This window comes from Acanthochromis polyacanthus, chromosome 12, assembly GCF_021347895.1.
Source record: "Acanthochromis polyacanthus isolate Apoly-LR-REF ecotype Palm Island chromosome 12, KAUST_Apoly_ChrSc, whole genome shotgun sequence".
NCBI lineage: Eukaryota > Metazoa > Chordata > Actinopteri > Pomacentridae > Acanthochromis > Acanthochromis polyacanthus.
Window position 1 is genome coordinate 11,297,531 of NC_067124.1, and position 18,973 is coordinate 11,316,503.

Consider the following 18,973-nt stretch of genomic DNA (forward strand, 5'->3'; position numbering starts at 1 on the left):
CAGGTCACCAGTGTCATGTCTGCGTCATAACCTCCTCACAGTAAATCAGAAAGTGTCTTATCCTTGTAGGTGTGTGCATGCGTGCGTCCGTGTTTATCCTTCCTCCTGTCTGCAGGGAGAAATAGGAATGAGGAACTCGTGGCCAGTCAGTCTGATTCAGATCCCAGTGGCTCCTCAGAGAACATCTGGGGTCATCATCTCCTGGTGTCTCATACTTCACCTATTCTCCTTATCGCTTCCTGTAGTTTATGTGACTAATAGTGTGCTAATTTTAAAAGCTGAAGACCTGCTTGGAAGGATTTTAGCAACCTGCTGTTTGAATGTGGGAGAAACATTCAAGAGAAAGTCCATTTTTGATGTTTTCTAAAAGTGAGCGCTGTTGACAGCTCCCTTTTAGTATTGTGAAATGATCCAAAGTAAAATATTTGATGAGATAATAAGCAACATTATGAGAGAAAGTGGGATGGTACAGCCTTCCTGGCTATCTTTATGGCTTACTCTTCCTCTTCTTCAGCTATTGTGATATCTTCTTTGGCCAGAGCTCCTTGTCTTCCTCGATTCATGCATATGGCAGACTTTGTGACCGTAATTTCAATTTAAAACACATGAGGGGAAATCCTAGCCCGCGCTGCTCTTTAATGGGCCGTCATGGGATTGGAGTATGCAGAGAATGATTCAATTTTGTGAGAAGGCCAGGAACGATCAAGTCTCGCCTGCCGTTATGCAATCGACCATTCCCCTCTCACAACGCGACGTCTGGTAAAAACCTAGCGGAGGAGGAGAAGGTGGAGGGGGGCTAAGGCCTGGAAACCTCAACGTCTGGACCAAAAAAGAGAAAAATATTTTTTCTTCTAAATGACTCAAGACTTCATAAAAGGAGAAACTCGGCTATCAAATGTAAAAAAGAGCCAAATGAGATGTGATCCGTCTCATCAAAAGCAGAGATGTTCAACAGGGTTGCTTTTAATGGTGGTAAATGAGTCTTTTTACACTGTAATGCATGACATCCTATATTTCCTCACAGACGGAAACATGTGGATCCTATACAAAGCCTGCCATAGTGTTTTATTTATATTATTGTGTCATGTCTGTTTTCTCCCTTGCCTCTCCACCTGCTTGGCTCACTTTGACAGTGTCAAGATTAAAAATTCAACTTTCTCCAAAGCACTAATGTTACCACAGTGTCCAAACTTTCACACATTTTGTGTTGGATTAGACCACCGCAATAAATCTTGTCAATGAAGCAAAATGGACTACTTTTCCCGTTAGGTCCATTATATTTAAATGCGCCGGGCCTTTTTATTTTTTTCTTCTTTGCAACAAGACATAAAGTAATCAAAAGTTAAAAGCAAACACTCAAGGAGGCACTTAGCAAAAAAGAAAAGCTTTTATGATAAAACATTCATATACAGCGCAGGAGACAGGTAATCTTTGAGGATGATAGGGTTGTCTTGTGGTCAGTTTCTGTATAGTATTGCTTGGGGAGCTTTGTAGATGAATGCTCCTAATAACACCCCCGCCCACCCATCATCTACTGGACGATTCACGCAGAACAACCAATACCTGAGTGTATTTCTTCAGCGGTGTGAACAAGTATGCCTTAAAGAGCTGTTGGAGACTCCGGGGTTCGTTACCTTGACAGACTGATGACAGCTCAGCCGGGGTGAGATGCTCATAACCAGTAAAATAAAGGCTTCATAATGTGCTATCGGTGGCCTGCATGCTATTCACACATAGGAGGATTTTGCATAAATCAGACTGCCTGAGCTCCAGTGAAAGAAGGAAATGCCTCAGTGTTTTCTGGAGCTCTGACTTCTTGCAAGTCATTTGAAAGTTATTTGCTGAAGACATCTAAATCAATATGTGATAGCTATGCTAAGGGTGCAGAGAAAATATTTGAAAAAATTTGGTGGGAAGAAAATGAATATCAATAAAAAGACTTTTTTTTGGGGAGGTTCTGTGTTTTGCCGAGAGTTACAATGAGAATATCAACACCCCTACTATGTCTTTGTGGTAAATATGAAACCAATAGCTACACATAAAGACTGGAAACAGGCAAACAGTGACAGTGACTCTTTTCAAAGGCAGCAAACACTTCTAAAGTTTGTAAGTTAACACAAAATATTTGATATTTAATAAGTACAAAAACAAAAAGGGAAGAAGCAACAAGTGGGTTTTCATGGCTGGTAATGTGAATCAGTCAAAACATTAAAACTACCTACTCTGAACTGTCAGGGCATCAAGACAGGACCAGTATGTTGGGAATAGACTCTTGGGGTCATATGAGGCCTCAGTGGACCATTCTTATTCTATATGCTCAATCTGTTTTCTTGACTTTTAATGCACTTTTATGATCTTAATGTCTACTTTTATGTTTTGTTTCTACGATTTTAATGTACATCTACCTTTAAATAATTTTTCTGAATGTATTTCTTTGCCATAGTGTATGAACGGTGGTATAGAAATGAACTTGACTTGCCTTACTTCTGTGAATTGTGAGGGTGCTTCATCAGATTGGGATATGAGGAGTTTGGTGGCCTGAGCTCTTGGTTGTGTTCCTTAATCCATTACTGAGGAGTTTTTTTTGGAGGTGACTGTACATATTGTCCTGCAGGAGGAAGCTAACAACGGTTAGCTGGGTACAGCATGTCACAGTAACATCCACATGAATGTCAGGACCTTTGTAACAGATGATCACAGTCATTCACTTCACCTGTAAGCTGGTTTAATGATTGGTGTATCTGACTATTTTTGGGTTAGATACAGGGACTTCATACAACCCCAAAAAGACATAACAAGATGTAATGTGATATTTTATACCTTTGGACGAGGTCGGACACATTGTTTCTTCTGTATGTGGCTTTGTGTAAAGCTAAGCTAACTGTTTCCTGCTTGGCTGTCATGTCATATTTGTCCATTAACAAGACAGAAGACGGCACTATGGCTATTTCTTGGCCTGGTGCAGTAACTTGTCTTGTCATCACTGTGCAGTCATCACTCAACCAGGGTAAATTCCAGGAAGGTAAATGCCCAACCAAGGAATAGCCCAGCATGTAAACCCTTGTAAAACCACACTTCATTTTCACACTTTTTTCTTTTATTTACACAATTAGTCAGCTTCAGAGTTGAGGTTTTGTTACCTTTAGATTTTCAGTTATTACCCAGTTGCTACTTTTTTTCAAGCTAACGTAGCAGGCTGCTGACTCAAGCTTCACGTTTAATGGTGTAGTGACAGTTTACTCATTTAAAGGGTCTGGTGTGTAGGATTTTGTGGCATCTAGCAGTACAGTAGCAGATTGCAGCTGACTAATATCTGCTTCCTCTTCCAAGCTTGTAGGAACCTGCTAAAAAACACACAGGTCCTCTCTAGAAACAACATTTGGCTCATTTTTGTGTACTATATAACGGCGAACCCCTCTGTGGATATAAAGGAGTCATTCTAAGGCAACAAAAGTGCCACAATTGTTGTTTTCAGCAAACAAATCCCCTAAATCAGGGGTGTCAAACTCAGTTCCTGGAGGGCCACTATCCTGCATGTTTTAGATGTTTCCCTCTTCCAACACACCTGATTCAAATGATCAGCTTATCATCAAGCTCAGCAGAAGCCTGATAACGAGCCTGATCATTTGAATCAGGTGTGTTGGAAGAGGGAAACATCTAAAACATGCAGGATAGTGGCCCTCCAGGAACGGAGTTCGACACCCCTGCCCTAAATCCTACTCACTGGACCTTCAACTCATCGTAAAAAAAAAAAAAAAAAGCAAGCCAGATTGCGGATAGTGGCATGCTTTGCTTGTTTCTTTTAATCAATATTTACAGACCACACACAATTTGTGGTTAGACTTTTATGATCATGAAAATTCTTCCTCCTATTTGGGCAAATCATAAACAACTAAATGAAAAAAGAAAGAAATAACTAAAGAAGTAAACTCTCAGTTCTCTGTTTCGGGAAGTCAGTTTGCAGGGGTTACATCTGGGGTCAGCTTTAGGTCACACCGGGCATCCATTAGTGGCCTTATTTAAAGTCTTATTCCTTTAAGAGGAGTGATTGGCCAGCAACGACAAAGAATCATTACCTTTGCCCGCCCCCTCCCTGCCAGCAGTCAATAATGAGGGATCATTAAAATGAATAGATGGACATTCCCCTTTTCTCCGGATCCTTATTGCAAAATCAGTGTCAGGGGAAATGAAGATTGAGCTTGGAGAAGGCGTCTAAAAGCCTCGCAGTGATTGTCGTGAACCCATCTCCAGTGCCAGGCTCCTTTATCTACAGTAAGAGTCTGCACCTGCCTGAACTCTTGACTAGCAAGGGCTTTTACTGTAGCCCATTAAGAGCATCCCTAATGCTCACTACAGTGTACTTCAACATAAACATTCTGCATATGTACCGAAACGTTTACAGCAAACAATGGAAGAATGATTGCTTTGGATGTCTTGAAGTTTTTTGTTTTTTTTTCCTTCCACAAAGATACACAGCTCTCAGAGCGAACTAGTTATTGAATGCTCTGACTTTGATGTGGAGAATAGAGAACTCACGTGTTGTGATCGTATAAACAGACACTTCAAGACAATTCTCACTTTTCACATTACTTAAGCTCAAACATCTGTCCCGCCGCCGAATTTTATAAATCCTTGCACAACATTTCACGCATCACAAAAGAAAGAGCGAATCAAGCTGAATGATTGCAGATGGAAGAATAAAAGACGGCACAAGATTTTTCCAGGCCCCATCTGGTTGCCTTTCTTAGAGTCTCTAAAAGTGTCTTTTAAAAAGGTGATTTGTCTGTGGGTCTGCAACGATGTGACCATGTCAGCATGTCATCTGCTGATCCTGTCACATGTGAAACAGTCCCATAAAAAGGATGTACACCTGTGGAACTCCACCCCAAATAGATTCAAAAGACACATGTAAGCACACACACACACATGCTCACACACACACATATGGTCCTCATCTTCTTTCTTCATCGTCCTAAAGGCAACTGATAAGAAGGTCTGTTTATAGTCATCTGACATGTGTTTCTGACGAATTTAAAAAAAAAATCACAAAAACTGGCTCACAAGGCCGAAAGAGACCAAAGCCACAACCGACTTATGTGGCAGAACTATCAAAGGTCCCTTAGTATGGTCAAGCAATTATCTCTTAAAGCATCTCTTAAAGCCACCCCCATGGTTCTCTCAACATGTCCTTCATAACAGAGGTATATTGAGGATTTACTGCCTGCAGATGGCCGATGAGAGACGAGGGTAGCAGCTCCAGCACTGTGCCTATGCGCTCGCCTTATAAAAGCCCAAATCAAGGGCTCTGTGGGAATACAATAAGGGAGGAAGTAGGGCCATAAAGACACTATAAATCTGTGCAATGAAACTTCTAAGTCGTGCCCTCTGTCAGGTGTGTACATGCGGACCTCGGGGAGAAAAATGGAACACGCTGCAATCATTATGATCAGGGATTGATGTTTTGTCTGTCTGTGATGTTGTCTTCACTGTGAGGATGCTGTGGCCATCGAATGGGAGAGTGTGTCTGTAATCTGTCAGACTGTCTGTGAGTAAGTCAGCCTGTCAGTCAATCATGTTTTTGATCATTTGGTCAGACAACTGGTGGAATCAGTCACACACACTCTATATTTCCAGCTGGAGAAGCAGCAGGTTGCTTGGAGTTTCAGTAAGACCACAAATTTTTTAGATCTCCAAGAAATTATTAGGAAACCAAATCAGTAGCTAAAGCCAAGCAGAATATAGCTAACAACAAAGTTCTGATGACAAACAAGAAAAGACTGCAGGAGTTGTTTTTTTTTTTTAAAAACCTACTCGGTTTCAGATAAGCAGTGCAGTAAAACACATTTCCTGGCAAACCCAGATATAAATGCAGCTGCAGTGACACAGTGGGACTATCAGTCTTCCGATAAAGACAGGATTATATACATGCAGCAGATTGTGTGAGATTCAAGTAACACCAGAGCGTTTTCTTTAAACCTTTTAAACTCAAATCCAAAGCACTGCTGTCAGTGTATGAATAAAGTGTCGCTGTAACACAATTATTCAAGCTTAAATATGCTTTCTGAATGAGACAAAGTGAGAATATCAGTGCTACACTCAAATATGCCAGTTAAATATACATATGAACAGAAGAGTTAAGCTCAGAATCTGAAAACAAGGAAAAACATGTAGCCGACTGTCAAAAAAAGAAGCTTCCACCTCCCCTAAAGCTCTCGAAGAAACACATTACATGTTGTTATATCTTGTAGTGAAAGAAATAGAATTATTCTTAATCCCTTTAAAACCACAACTTGTCATCTTTGTACCTTTTGAAGTGTTAACTAGTCAGCTTTAGAGTTGTGGTTAGGCAGACTTTGCTAACTCTGTAGTAGCTGTGCCCCCTGTTTTCATTCTTGGTGCAAAGCTAAGCTAATCATGGAATGCTAAATTTAGAAATGCTGATGTGCAAAATTCAAGAAAATAAGCCTTTTGAGCAGTCATTGTTTAAGCATACTTAATCCCATGTTTCATTCTCATAACTAAGACATATACACTGATCAGGCATAACATCATGACCACCTGCCTGATATTGTCTTGGTCCCTTTTATGGTGCTAAAACTTCTCTAACCCAATGACACATGTCCTGTGGCATCGGGATGGTGGCAGTGAATTCTGTGGGTCCTGTGGGATGCAGAGTGGGACCTACCTAGATCAGGCTGATCCTGGTACATCTTCAGTAAGATTTGGATCTGGGGAGTGTGGAACCCGGGTGAACAGCATAGTTCTGTTGTGTTCTCGGGTCACTCACTCCTGAGCAATTTTTGTGGTTTGTCGTGGTGCACTGTCTTGCTGCAACTGGCATCGAGGACTGCTGCTGCCATGGTGAGTGGGGGGTTATATATATATATATATATATATATATACATACACACACACACACACACACACACACACACACACACACACACACACACACACATATACATATGTGCAGTGGCATTTTTTTAAAATTGGTATTTCTTAACATTAAAAAGACTTTTTATTCTCCATTTGTCTTCATTTCAGTGATATTCCATTGTTTTAGGCAGCTTCTCTTCTTGACCGCTGTCTCTGCAGTGGAAACCGTGGCCCGGAGTCAACTCTCCACTGTGTCAAAGGGTATGGCGCTGTTAGAGGAAGACTAAGGTAAGGAGAACAGGGTGCCAGGAAAAAGGGGCGTGACTGCATCTGTAAATAGTTGGGCTATTTTGGGTTTGTACCACGGTCGTACAGGGGAGCACCGCCTAGGCCTGCCTTCTGTCACTATGGGAATGGGTGCTTCTTAACTTTGCTGAATGGAAAAAGTCTGGAGGACTGGCAGGTGGTACACAGGAGCATGGCACAGCTCCCATGGCGAGGAGCTGTTTCACTCATAACTACCCACCGCTAACAATACTCACCGGAAAACACACAGGCCTCTGCTTGCACCTGGCATATCAGCAGCTTGTTGCATTTTGTCCTGCCAAAGTACAGTGTGGGTGGCAAAAAGTACATGTGTAAGTTGTAAAACTGAGGTGGAAATGCATTGCTTTAAACTGCACAATGTCCATCTGATTCAACTGCTGTAATACAAAATATATAAATACATTTTGAAAAACTTGAAAATTAATTGTGATTTTCTGGAAATCACAATAATAACAATGATTTTTTTAGCTTAAATGTTCAGCTTTACTTAAAAAATGAAATACTTTCTCAAAAAGTTCTGGAATAAAGAAAGGGTTGCACACTTTTCATATTTCAAGTTAATTTCAAGTTAAAACAAGAACAAAAGTCTTGCAGTTTTTTTTGGAGGGCTTTAAAGCTACTTTCTAATTTCTGATGATAAATTCCCTTCTAGATTTAATGTTATCATTAAAAGTAATAACGAAAAGACATATCAACAGAGTACTTGCTCTAATGTAAATATAACACCAAGCCTTTTGTAATTCCTGGTCACCATTTTGCCATTTATTAATTCCTTTTTGAGAACACATTAAATGCACTTAAAACACATTTAAATTTTCATAAATATTTCATATTAAAGAGAAATATATTTCACCTTGTGCCTACACTGAAAAGCATTACAGAGTTGCAACAATTTTGTAGCCGAGAAAGAGAGTAAGGCACAAAATAGAAACCTTTTTTCCCCATACAGTTTAGTCATGCTATTATAGTATATGTCCAAAAATGGATTAGGAAGCTATTCTGGAAGCTACGATCAGCTAAATGATCCCCGACTATAGTACAGTGTGCATGCGCCGAAAGACAGATCACATGGAAAAGACTGCGGCTATGAGTTAACGAAGATATGTTTGTGACACAACAGTGGAAATCAGCCTACGATATTTGGTCTGAAGGCAAGAAAATCTGTTCTGTTTCTACGGTAAAGTGCATAATGTTTTTATTTATTTTTTGTACGGAGGGAAAACCGCTCTATGCTAAAGTCTCTGACAGAAAAAGGAAACTTGGACAATAATTTCACCAAAGATAAAATCCTTTGGTTAACTCAGATCAATTATTGCCAGCTGTTAAGTAACAGTCCTGCCGACTCCTTAGTGAAATCACCCAGATGATGAGTAAAACTGAGCCTGTGGCCTACTTAGATAATCCCTGTGCCAGTTTACATGCAAACCTGCAGTGCAAGAAGTAACAGACAAATATATAAATTGTCCAGGAATATTCTCTTTTAAATTCAGCAGGTAAGCATACCGTTGTTCAACTATCTCAAAGCTGGGGAAGAAGAAAACTCTGATACCTGCCTTTATAAGCCCCTGCAAACCAGGAACTGCTGTCATAGGATATGTTCTACATATTTGATATTTCCTCTGATTGTCTTTGCATCATTATGTCATGATCTGAGTGGAGGACTGGAAGACCGGGAAAAGCGTGATTAAAAAATAGGCACTAAGGTGAAAAGCATAACGCAGGATAAGAGAAATGGTACAAAGTCATGTCAGGGGAAGACAAATGAAGAAAAATAAACAGGAAAGCTAATAGCAAATTGCATGATATAAGGGTAAGGCATACATATTTTCAAATACATGTTTATACAAAAGAATATCATACATAACATTCAGTATAAATGAACAAAGATAATAATAAGGAAGCAGGAAAAATACAATTCTAATCTATTCACATACTCCCCTACATAGTTTTCCAGCCTTTTTTAAAATTCTGTTTCCCTGTAAACAAATCATTGAAATGATACAAAAATGTCATATAAAATCTTCCACTTTGGGTTACAATGAACCATTTGCATCTGTGTGACTGCTGCTGCTGTTGTCTGCTGTCAGTATCACTGCTGTAAGGCACCGATTCGGTTGTTGCGGACTGACTGCACAAACAAATGAACCAAAGTGATGAAGCTCGACACTTACTATCCCATTAGCTTGTCCATGCATTAACTTACAGATCACACCGAATGAAGATTGTCATTTGTTAAACATAGAAGAGTAATTCAGTCTTATTGAGCTGTTTGGTCCACTAAACATCTTCTGTGAAATAAGGCAAGTGTAGTCGTATACTTTGCCCCCTGATATCATTTCCCTTTTATTTTTTGTTGTAAATATAACATTCACCTGTTGATTCTTGCCAGTGATTATCAATGTGACTCTGCAGCGAGAGGAGCTGATGGTGATGATGTTCAGGAGGGAAATCCTGGTCAAAACTATTCTTCATAATGTGGGTCTCTGGCTTTTTTTGTCCTCTTTTTTTGTTGTTGCTGCTGTTTGAAGTTGTGTGTGTGCTGCTGCTGCAGAGAACCTCTGGATGTCTATGCATGAGTGTGCACAGAAATGCTGGAGAGGTCGTTCCTGATGATCTCATTAACTGTGGAAACAAAAAAGAGACATAACAGATTATTATAAACCGGCCACATTGAGTAACGATTCACATCATTGCAGCCTCATTACATTTAATGGAAAAAATGGGCCTGGAGGAGTTGTCAGTTTGAAAACCTGGAAAGGGGCAAAGTAGGCAACTGATTCAGGTCCCCAAATGAAATCCAGGCTAATTTAAAGGGTCATTCCACAGATTTTACGGGTTTACATTAGTTTACTTGTCGTTGTTAACACCAAACAGTTGTATAATGTCGTGTGACCGTGTTGAGGGCTTTCTGAAGTCTGAAAATACAACCCTGATGACATCACCTGGGTTATCTCAAGTTTGACATTATAACAGAAAACTTGTGTCGCAAACTGGTAACGTGGAGAGTGAAAAAAATCGACAGGAGGGCATAATAAAATGTGCTATCAATTGGTAGTATGGGAAATATAGGAACAACAAGAAAAGCACACAGAGAGCGCAGTACTCCGCCATGGCTGCTCAGTCCTATCATTTCTGATGGATGAAATCTTTAATAAAAAACTACGGATATCGATTCATGTGACCTAAATATGTAGCAGGCAGCAGGAACTGATGGGACTCTGAAACACCTTCACAATTTAATCAATTGTTCATTGTACGATTTCCAACAAACAAGTCTGGATAACTTTGCAGTGGTCGATTTGTAGAAGGATCACAATTGTGATCATCAGCAGGCAGCTAAAGTAGTGTTCACTTGTTGTCATAGTTACAGTGACGCCGTGCCTCGCGATACAGTAATCGGTCGCAAATCCATGGATCCAGACTATAAGCTGCAGCACTGCCAAAATCGAGTCACTTAGTCTTTGTGTCATTTCTGGCCTTTCCTGAAAATTTCATCCAAATCTGTTAGTCCGTTCTTGAGTAATGTTACTGACAGACAGACAGACAAACGTACGCCAATCATCACATAACTCCACCACATTCCTTAGCAGAGTAGTAATATCTGGGTCATGAGTTATTCTCGAGAGAAAAAGTCAGGATATATTTAGTTTTTAAAAAATCTACACCTTTATCGAACACTAAATCCCTCTAGTTTCACTATCTCTAAAAATACAACACTGCACAATAAATTACATGACTAAGGCCCTTCAGTAGGAGCTGCTTCGTGGTCTAATCTTGGCATGTCCTCATTGTGCCAAACTTGTGCTTGTGGGTCGTAAACTTCTAAATTTAGGGTCAAATTATCACTGTTGAAATCAAAAATGACTTAAAAGCAGAAAAACAGATAGGACTACGTGATCCTATGCGTCTGTGACTGAGCCAATGAGAGCAATGTTAATATTTAAAAACACAGCTTTTATTAGATGAAATCACATCAAATTCATTTCTCCTGTTAAATAGGGCTTAAGACTTATACTGAATGTGATCTATGTTTCACTGCATACTTGGCATACATATGGCCACGTTGAGAAATACTGGATATCAGTAACTGCAATCCAAACATATCAATGCCATTATGAACTCATATCTGCTCCACACACACATCTCTGGTTTTATGTCACCATCTTGTCTTTCCTGCACTAGTTCCTGTGCCCGCGCTTTTCCCACAGTTGGGCAGACGGAGATCAGTCCCCTGCCTTTATCTGCTCTGTGTTCTTTGGCAAAACAGAAGGAAGTGACCGAGAAGATGGCGAGGACCCCGAGACCTGTGGCTTGACACAAACAAGAAGCTCCGCAGTTATAGAACTCACTGTGATAACGCATGCTGATATAGACAGAGAGAAAGAAAGAGTCTGGCAAAAAACCACCATCGGAGCCGAGACGGGAAGTCTACCCACTCTGAGGTTCAAAGTGGGTCTGTAGTTTGTTATTACGAGATACTGTTCGGTGGATGATGAAGCCTCAGCACTGATCGAGATGAAAATAAAACAATTAGGAATATGTTAATATGCAACTATTTCAATTTTGCTTATCATTGTCCCTATAATGTCATATTGTGTGGCAAAGGTGCAGATAAAACTTGAAAAAAATAGCATTTTCCAGATTTTTCTTTTACAACAGAGGGACAGTTGCAGTAATTTATGTTAGATGAAGGGCAGAAACTCCATAGAAATAGATACTACCAAGGTTACAGGATCTTATTAGATTGATAGTGCTTCATGTAGAAAGTTTGTGGAGAGTATTCTACATTTAGGCTTTATCACTTGGTGTTTTTCACTATATATAGTAAGAAGTAACTCAACACACTTGTTGATAGTACTAGCAAGACTGCATGTCAGTGAAGTCCTGCTATGACATATACACTACTGTTCAAAAGTTTGGGGTCACCCAGACAATTCCATGTTTTCCATGAAAACTCACAGTGTGCTAACATAATTGCACAAGGGTTTTCTAATCATCAATTATCCTTTCAACACCATTAGCTAACACAGTGTAGCATTAGAACACAGGAGTGATGGTTGCTGGAAATGTTCCTCTGTACCCCTATGTAGATATTCCATTAAAAATAAGCAGTTTCCAGCTAGAATTTACCACATTAACAATGTCCAGACTTTATTTCTGATTAATTTAATATTATTTTCATTGAAAAAAACTGCATTTCAAAGTGACCCCAGACTTCTGAACGGTGACACCACCGTTCAGAAGTCTGGGGTCACCTTGTGAGCACAGAGTGGGGAGGAAATGGTGAGTAATCTTAGGTGATGTATCACACACTTTCTTATGGTGAATATGAGCAGTTTCCATCTGGGCAGAGATATGGGGTTGTATTAGCCTAGCCGCGCTAGACAACCCACGGCAACAAATTTAATTCTCTGCCAGGGTGGGTCTAGTTACCCTCCATAAGGCTCGAGGTTGGATGCTCCTAAAACTGGCCGGACCAATCACCATGAAGTGTAGAGTCAGAAGGTGGGCGTAACTAAGTGACAAGGCGCGACGATTCTGACAGAAACAACCGGCGCACAATAAACAGTTATCTTTCGACTCGACTTTGGCCACAGCCCTTAAAGATTTGAAGCTAAAATTCAACTTGAAAGTTAAACAAAGGACGGCACTGAAGTGTTTCATTGAGAAGAAAGACGTATTTGGACTTATGCCGACGGGATATGGCAAATCCTTAATATACCAGTTGGCTCCGCTGGTTGGGAAGCTAATGGGACTTAGCCACAATCCGCCGGCGCTCTAGGAACTACGTCAGCCTATTCGTTGGGCTGATTGGTTGTATACCTACCCAGTTGCTGCAGAGTGATTTGAAAGACAACCTTTTAGCCCGCCTCCCTCCCTGTCGAGCGTTCCTAGACCCTTGTGTCTTAAGAGGTGGGTCTAGCATGGCTAGGCTAGGGTTGTATAACAACCTCTGCAGATTTCCCATGACCACAGACTCTTAATACTCTCAAGTATAACTCTGTTTGACAAATTTGGGTGACATGAAATGTGTGCCCCTTGCATGTTTTTGTCATGACTGATTGGATTTTGTTGTGGAACTTCTTGTCTCTTCTTTGTATTTAAATCTATTGGTAGTTACTAATGACGAAAAAATAATTTTCTAAAAGCACAATAAACAAAACTAATGAACGAATCAATTTCAGTTGGAGTCAAAAATAAATATACTGAAGGGAGTAAATAATGTGTAACTGATTTTTTTAAAAAGTAGGCCACACACCTATAATAGTCTGCCCTGCTTTCTGTTTGCAGAAACACCCACCTTTCTGCACACACATACACACAGGTTGGTTGGGACTCACCTCCCTCAACAGGAGGAACTCCCATTGGAAAAATCCATCCTGTGCCAACACTGCTGGCTGTTTTCAACTCTATTCCGCTCCAGGCTAAACAGGCATTTACATGCTGAGGTTATTTTTAGCCTTGCCATCGCAGGCCATAGAGGAAGTGCAAGCGCATGTAACAATTAAATGATCAAACTTTAATGTCGCGGCTGAGGTGAGAAAACAGCTCCAGGTAGTTCTGAAGAAGAGACGGGAAAATCCGACAGCTCGGCAGCGAAAAGCCACACATGTACCTTTTGTTTTTCTCAGATTGAAAGCTGTGGCTTCCTTTCTTCTTTTCAGTCACTGAAAAAAAAACCAAAATGTGACGTCTCCTCCACCCACATTGTAACTGTGGTGTTATTTTACTGCTCATTATCAACTAATCTTTTCCATTGGCATGCCCAATGATGTTCCATTCTGAAGAAACGAGCAACAAAGTGACAGGAAAGGTAAAACACTGGCCCTTGTGTTTTCATCTATGTTCTCTGTCGGCAACGTGAGAATTTTAGAAACAGGATGTGGCCTACTGCTACACCACAAGACAACACCAAGATGTTATTTATAGCTCTTTAATGGGGCTCATGTCACTATTTAGCTGCAACTTCGGGGAAATGAAGAAATTTTAAAGAACCCGAATGACTAACAGATAAGCACACACAGGTAATGACTGTGTGAACAAAAAGCCCTGCACATGCTAACACCTCTCCAAATACATTTAGTTTTAGTCAATTCAAAAACCTTTTCTTGACTTGATCAGTTTTTGTTGGCAGCAAAATCCTTCGTGCTTAAAAAAATTTACCAAGATCACAGTTCCATCAATGCACTTTTTTTTTAAACTGTTTTTTCCATTTAAGACATTGGCATGACATCTCTGCATTTTTGAATGTGTCTCACCTTCCATGAAGTGACTAGATAACCACAAATATGCAGCAAAGAGGAAGACAGTCAGACATGCTGGGGAACATTTTGTTCTGACTGGAATCTGGCTCCAAAAATTCAGCCCCTTGCATAACGTGGATGGGCAGGGGTATACGTAAACTAGGTCTTGTAAAGTCAGATGTATTGTTTGAAAAAAGCACGCCAGGTATTAATTCTCCACTTTCGTGATTTCTATATATCATTGTAAAAAAGAAAAGAGACAGAATTCTATATTAGGTTGCACAATAATGAGGCAAAGTGGGCTGGCATCTCTCTCAACCGCACTGGAAACTTGTTTCTTTTTTTTCTCTTTTCAGTTGCCCAGGTTAATAATGGAAAACTGTAACTGGGAGGACACCCTCTCAGGAATAAACAAAAACAGTGGAAAACTGAGCTCCAAATATTCCCTTGCTGAAAAAACGTAAAAACAAAACGTGTGCTGCTAGTCTTAGTCAAACAGAGTGACATCCTTTATTAGCTCTGCTGCAAGTGCAATCTGTAAACCACAGTCAGGACCTGTCGGGACTTCTACTTAAGGCTGGACGGCTGGGGAGATCTATTTCAGGCAGGTGTGAGAGTGACACACAAATATGACTGTGCTTCACTGTGATGCTGAGCAGGTCAATAGACAATTCAGTTCCTTTGTGAGGGGCCTTGTGTTTCTGGGCAGGGAAGTGGCTCGCTGCTAAAGCCATGTCTCCACTGGGTGTGACTGCTGGTTGAATAAATGTTGACCTCGCTAAAATAACCTCTCTGTATCAACTATGATGGAGGATGATGATTTGCTGCTAGGAGGAGCTGTGGAGTACCTTCAGAATACAGACTGGAGCTTTTATAACACACATAATGTTGGTGTGAAGCAACATCAGGCTCATTGTATGACAGGTTAAGACCTACCACAACTCTAAGACCAAAAATAGTACTCCTAGAAGAAAAAAAAAAAAACATGTCCCAGCAGGTACTGGTGAGAAGATAAAGGCCCTGTCACACTCTAGCGTATAGAGCCAGCGTCTGAGGAAGGTATGGACTTTTTGGGAATACGCTGACATACGCTGAAACACGCTAGGGGTACGCTGGAATACGTTTGTACTACGTCGGGGTACGTCAGTGTGCGCTGATGTACGCTGACGGCCAAAATTTTTTTTGAACATGCACAAAAATTTTCAGCGTATGCCGACGTATGAATTTTACGCTCCTCATACGTTTCTCATACGCTGAACACGCTAGAGGTACACTGAAGGTACGTTACTCATACGTCGAGTACGCTTCTCATACGTTGAAATTGAGTGGGTCAGGAAACCTAGTGTTAGAGGAGCGTATAATGAACGTGTGTCTGACGTGTGTCTAATGAATGGCTAACGTTATGATGGTAGTTCTAACGACAGTCTAACGTACTCAATTTATGCCAAATGTGTTCTGAGCATACAGCCAACTTATCCCATGCGTATTACATGCGTATTTCCAGTGTATGGGGGGTATATAAAGTCTCACATTTCCAAATCTGTATCAGTTTGTACCAGCAGTTCAGAGATGGAGGTTGCTGTGCTGCAACATCACCAAGATTTGTTACAGTTGGCAGTTGAGTATGCTACACACAGAAGAAGAAGGCGTAGAATGAGACGTGAAATCTGGGTGAAACCTTGGATTGGAAGGCGGCGTCAATTTGGCCTTTATGACCAGCTTATGGTTGAATTGAGAAATGAAGATCAGAGAGCCTTCAGGAACTTCCTACGCATGCCTCCAGAAATGTATGATGAACTGCTGGACAGGGTTGGTCCCAACATCACCAGCTGTGTACGTTCCTCATACGTTTCTCATACATCGGAGGTACGCTGATATACGTTACTCATACGTCGGTATACGTCCAACTCAAATACACATCATCACATACGCTCACACACGCTGACATACGCTATGCGTACGCTACTCAAATGCTACTCATACGCTGACGGTACGCTAGGCTCACGTTACCCTAACGGTCATAAACCGAAAATCGACCCCATACGCTGAAAAGTTGTGCGTATAAACAATTTTTCGAAATATTCGATACGTTCCTCAGACGTTGGCTCTATACGCTAGAGTGTGACAGGGCCCTAAATCTACTGTAGGACGCACAGTTTGAGTTATGCATCTATGAATCCTAAAGCTTGTCATTGGAGAGTGTTTTAAAACACTAACTGCCCAGGATTTTACAGTGGTGGAAAGTTATAGCAACAGGTAGTCCACCAACTGTCTTGAAGGTAAACACCAGAACAGTAGTTACAGGAAAAGCTTCAGCCAGACTTCTGCTTCTAGATAGGCCACATACAAATAATAAGGAGAAGAAGGACATAAGACGGCGTTTTGATGCAGCACTAAGGCAGGAATCGACAGAAAAGTGAAAATTGGTTGCTTTTTTTGTTGCTTTTTTTGTTGCATTTTAGCACCTATTATAAGATCATAATAGCCCCAAAGGTTTGAGTAGAGTATGCTGGAATTGCTGTAAAAGTTGGAGATGTGGGCAGTGAATCAGTCTAATCAAATAATGTAAGTTTTGACTTCAATCATGACATAAAATGACTTTATATACTTTACTGTGATGCTGTTTTAGACAGGCTATGTTGTTAGCACTTTCGCCTTGCAGCTAGAAGATGCCCGGTTTCATTCCTACCTTCTTGAGGTTTGCATGTTCTCCCTGTGCATGTGGGTTTTCTCTGGGTTCCTCTCACAGTCCAGAAATATGCTGAGGTTAATTGGTAATTCTAAATTGTCTGCAAGTGTGAATGCAGGTGTGAGTGTTTGTCTCTATATGTAGCCCTGTGATAGACTGGTGACCTGTCCAGGGTGTCCTCTGCCTTCACCCTAAGTCAGCTGGGATAGACTCCAGAACCCCTTGCAACCCTAATGAGGATTAAGTGTTGAGTAGATTAAGGATGGATGGATGTTTTAGACACAACACTAACCCTGGATGTTTGTGTACCTATAGACATCTAATGGGTCTTATCATTCAGTCCAGCAACTGTCCTCCAAAAATATGCTAACAGTATACTGAATTTTCTGTTCTACTCTTAGCATACTTTTTAAATAAATATATAACTACTTATAGGTATAAAAATATTTTACTCAGCTGTTAACATACATCTGGGTTATACTGTAAGCATAAAATTATCTGTTAGGTCATTTTGACCGTGATATACAAGCAAAAAAAGCTTTGGTGCTCTGATTTGGCCTCCTTGTTATCCCGTAATCCAAGCATTGCTGTTATGACTTCATTTGTCTACTCTGAGAGTTCAGCGTGAACCTGACCGGCACTAGGGATTTAGTTAGCATTGTTAGAGGAGAGCGCTGTGCACAGGGGTTAGATAACAGCCAGCCTTCCTCAGAGAACAGAGGAGGCCCTGTGGTCTGGAGAGAGGCTGAGCCTCGAGGCCTGAGAGCCTCCTGGAGGTTCCTGCTGTCGTAACATGATCCGGCGCAGTCAAATCAGGTCTGCCTGGCAGAGACATGGTAAAGAGTGACTTCACCTTACCCCGGCTTCCCTCAGCTGACTATCCAAAACACGACCTCTGAACTCTAGGTTGTAACTGCAGCTTCCTGGCAGCGACTTCTGTCTTTTCTTGATACTGAAGGAGTGGATTGTACCTTCCTGAACTCCTCTTACTTTCGAAACATGTATTAACTACAGCTGTGTGGGGGTCAAGGACCTTCACACTGTAGCAAAGGGGAGTGTTTCCTATGCTTACTAGTACCTCATGTAGTACCGCATCAGCCTTGTGAGAACGAAGAGGTAGTTTCCTTCTATTGTGCCCCTTCGAATCTCAGCAGCATGTGAGGAAGTCTGTCTGAGTCATAGAAGCTCTTTTATGTAAACATTGATAAACACTTGCATCGAATCTGCGCAGGAGCTCAGCGAGGGCGAAAGGAGGCTGACTGCAAGGCAGACTCACATTTAAACCTCATTTGAACTCATGCTTTCATGTGAAATTGATTTGGTGGGGAAGCCAAACTAAAGTCCAAACTTGGTGGAGAGAGACAATTGAATTTCCTGCTACATATTACTTTTGTTTCCCCACTATATCAAATCTTCTCTCAGCCTCAGCAGAAACACTTAATGGACAATTTGCTTCCTCCCACGCACAGTTCAAACGGCTGGACGGAGAGCCTTGGACAACATCACTTATCTTCTGCTCACAACCAGCAGTGTCAAAAATAGGGAGGGGTCAAAGGTCAGAACACACACAAACATGACAGAGAGAGAAATCAAGATAGAGTGAGTGAAAGAGAACGAGTGAATTGGAGTGAGACACAATCATTATTCCCACAGATAAACACAAATGGAAGGAGACAAAGCGTTCCACTCATGCCTCATCATGATAAAGTGCTTCATAAATTCATCTGAGCTTTGCAGGTAGACAGCTCCTAATCCATCGCAGCAATCCCTTTGGGCCTAATGATGTGATGATATGTACAGACAGTATATTTCTTCCTCACTGCTAAGCTGATGTGTG

At 40.9% G+C, this 18,973-nt stretch overlaps 1 protein-coding gene across 2 annotated transcripts in view; it reads right to left on the minus strand.

Moving 5' to 3' along the window:
- Window positions 1–7,943: 7,943 nt before the first annotated feature.
- Window positions 7,944–18,973, minus strand: part of LOC110962995 (nuclear factor of activated T-cells, cytoplasmic 1-like) — a 68,848-nt gene continuing 57,818 nt past the window's right edge. For both annotated transcript variants that reach the window (XM_022211153.2, XM_051957258.1), the window contains exon 10: window positions 7,944–9,825. In XM_022211153.2, coding sequence (XP_022066845.2) covers window positions 9,770–9,825 — 56 coding nt within the window. In that variant the 3' untranslated portion in view covers window positions 7,944–9,769. The remainder of the gene's footprint in view (window positions 9,826–18,973) is intronic.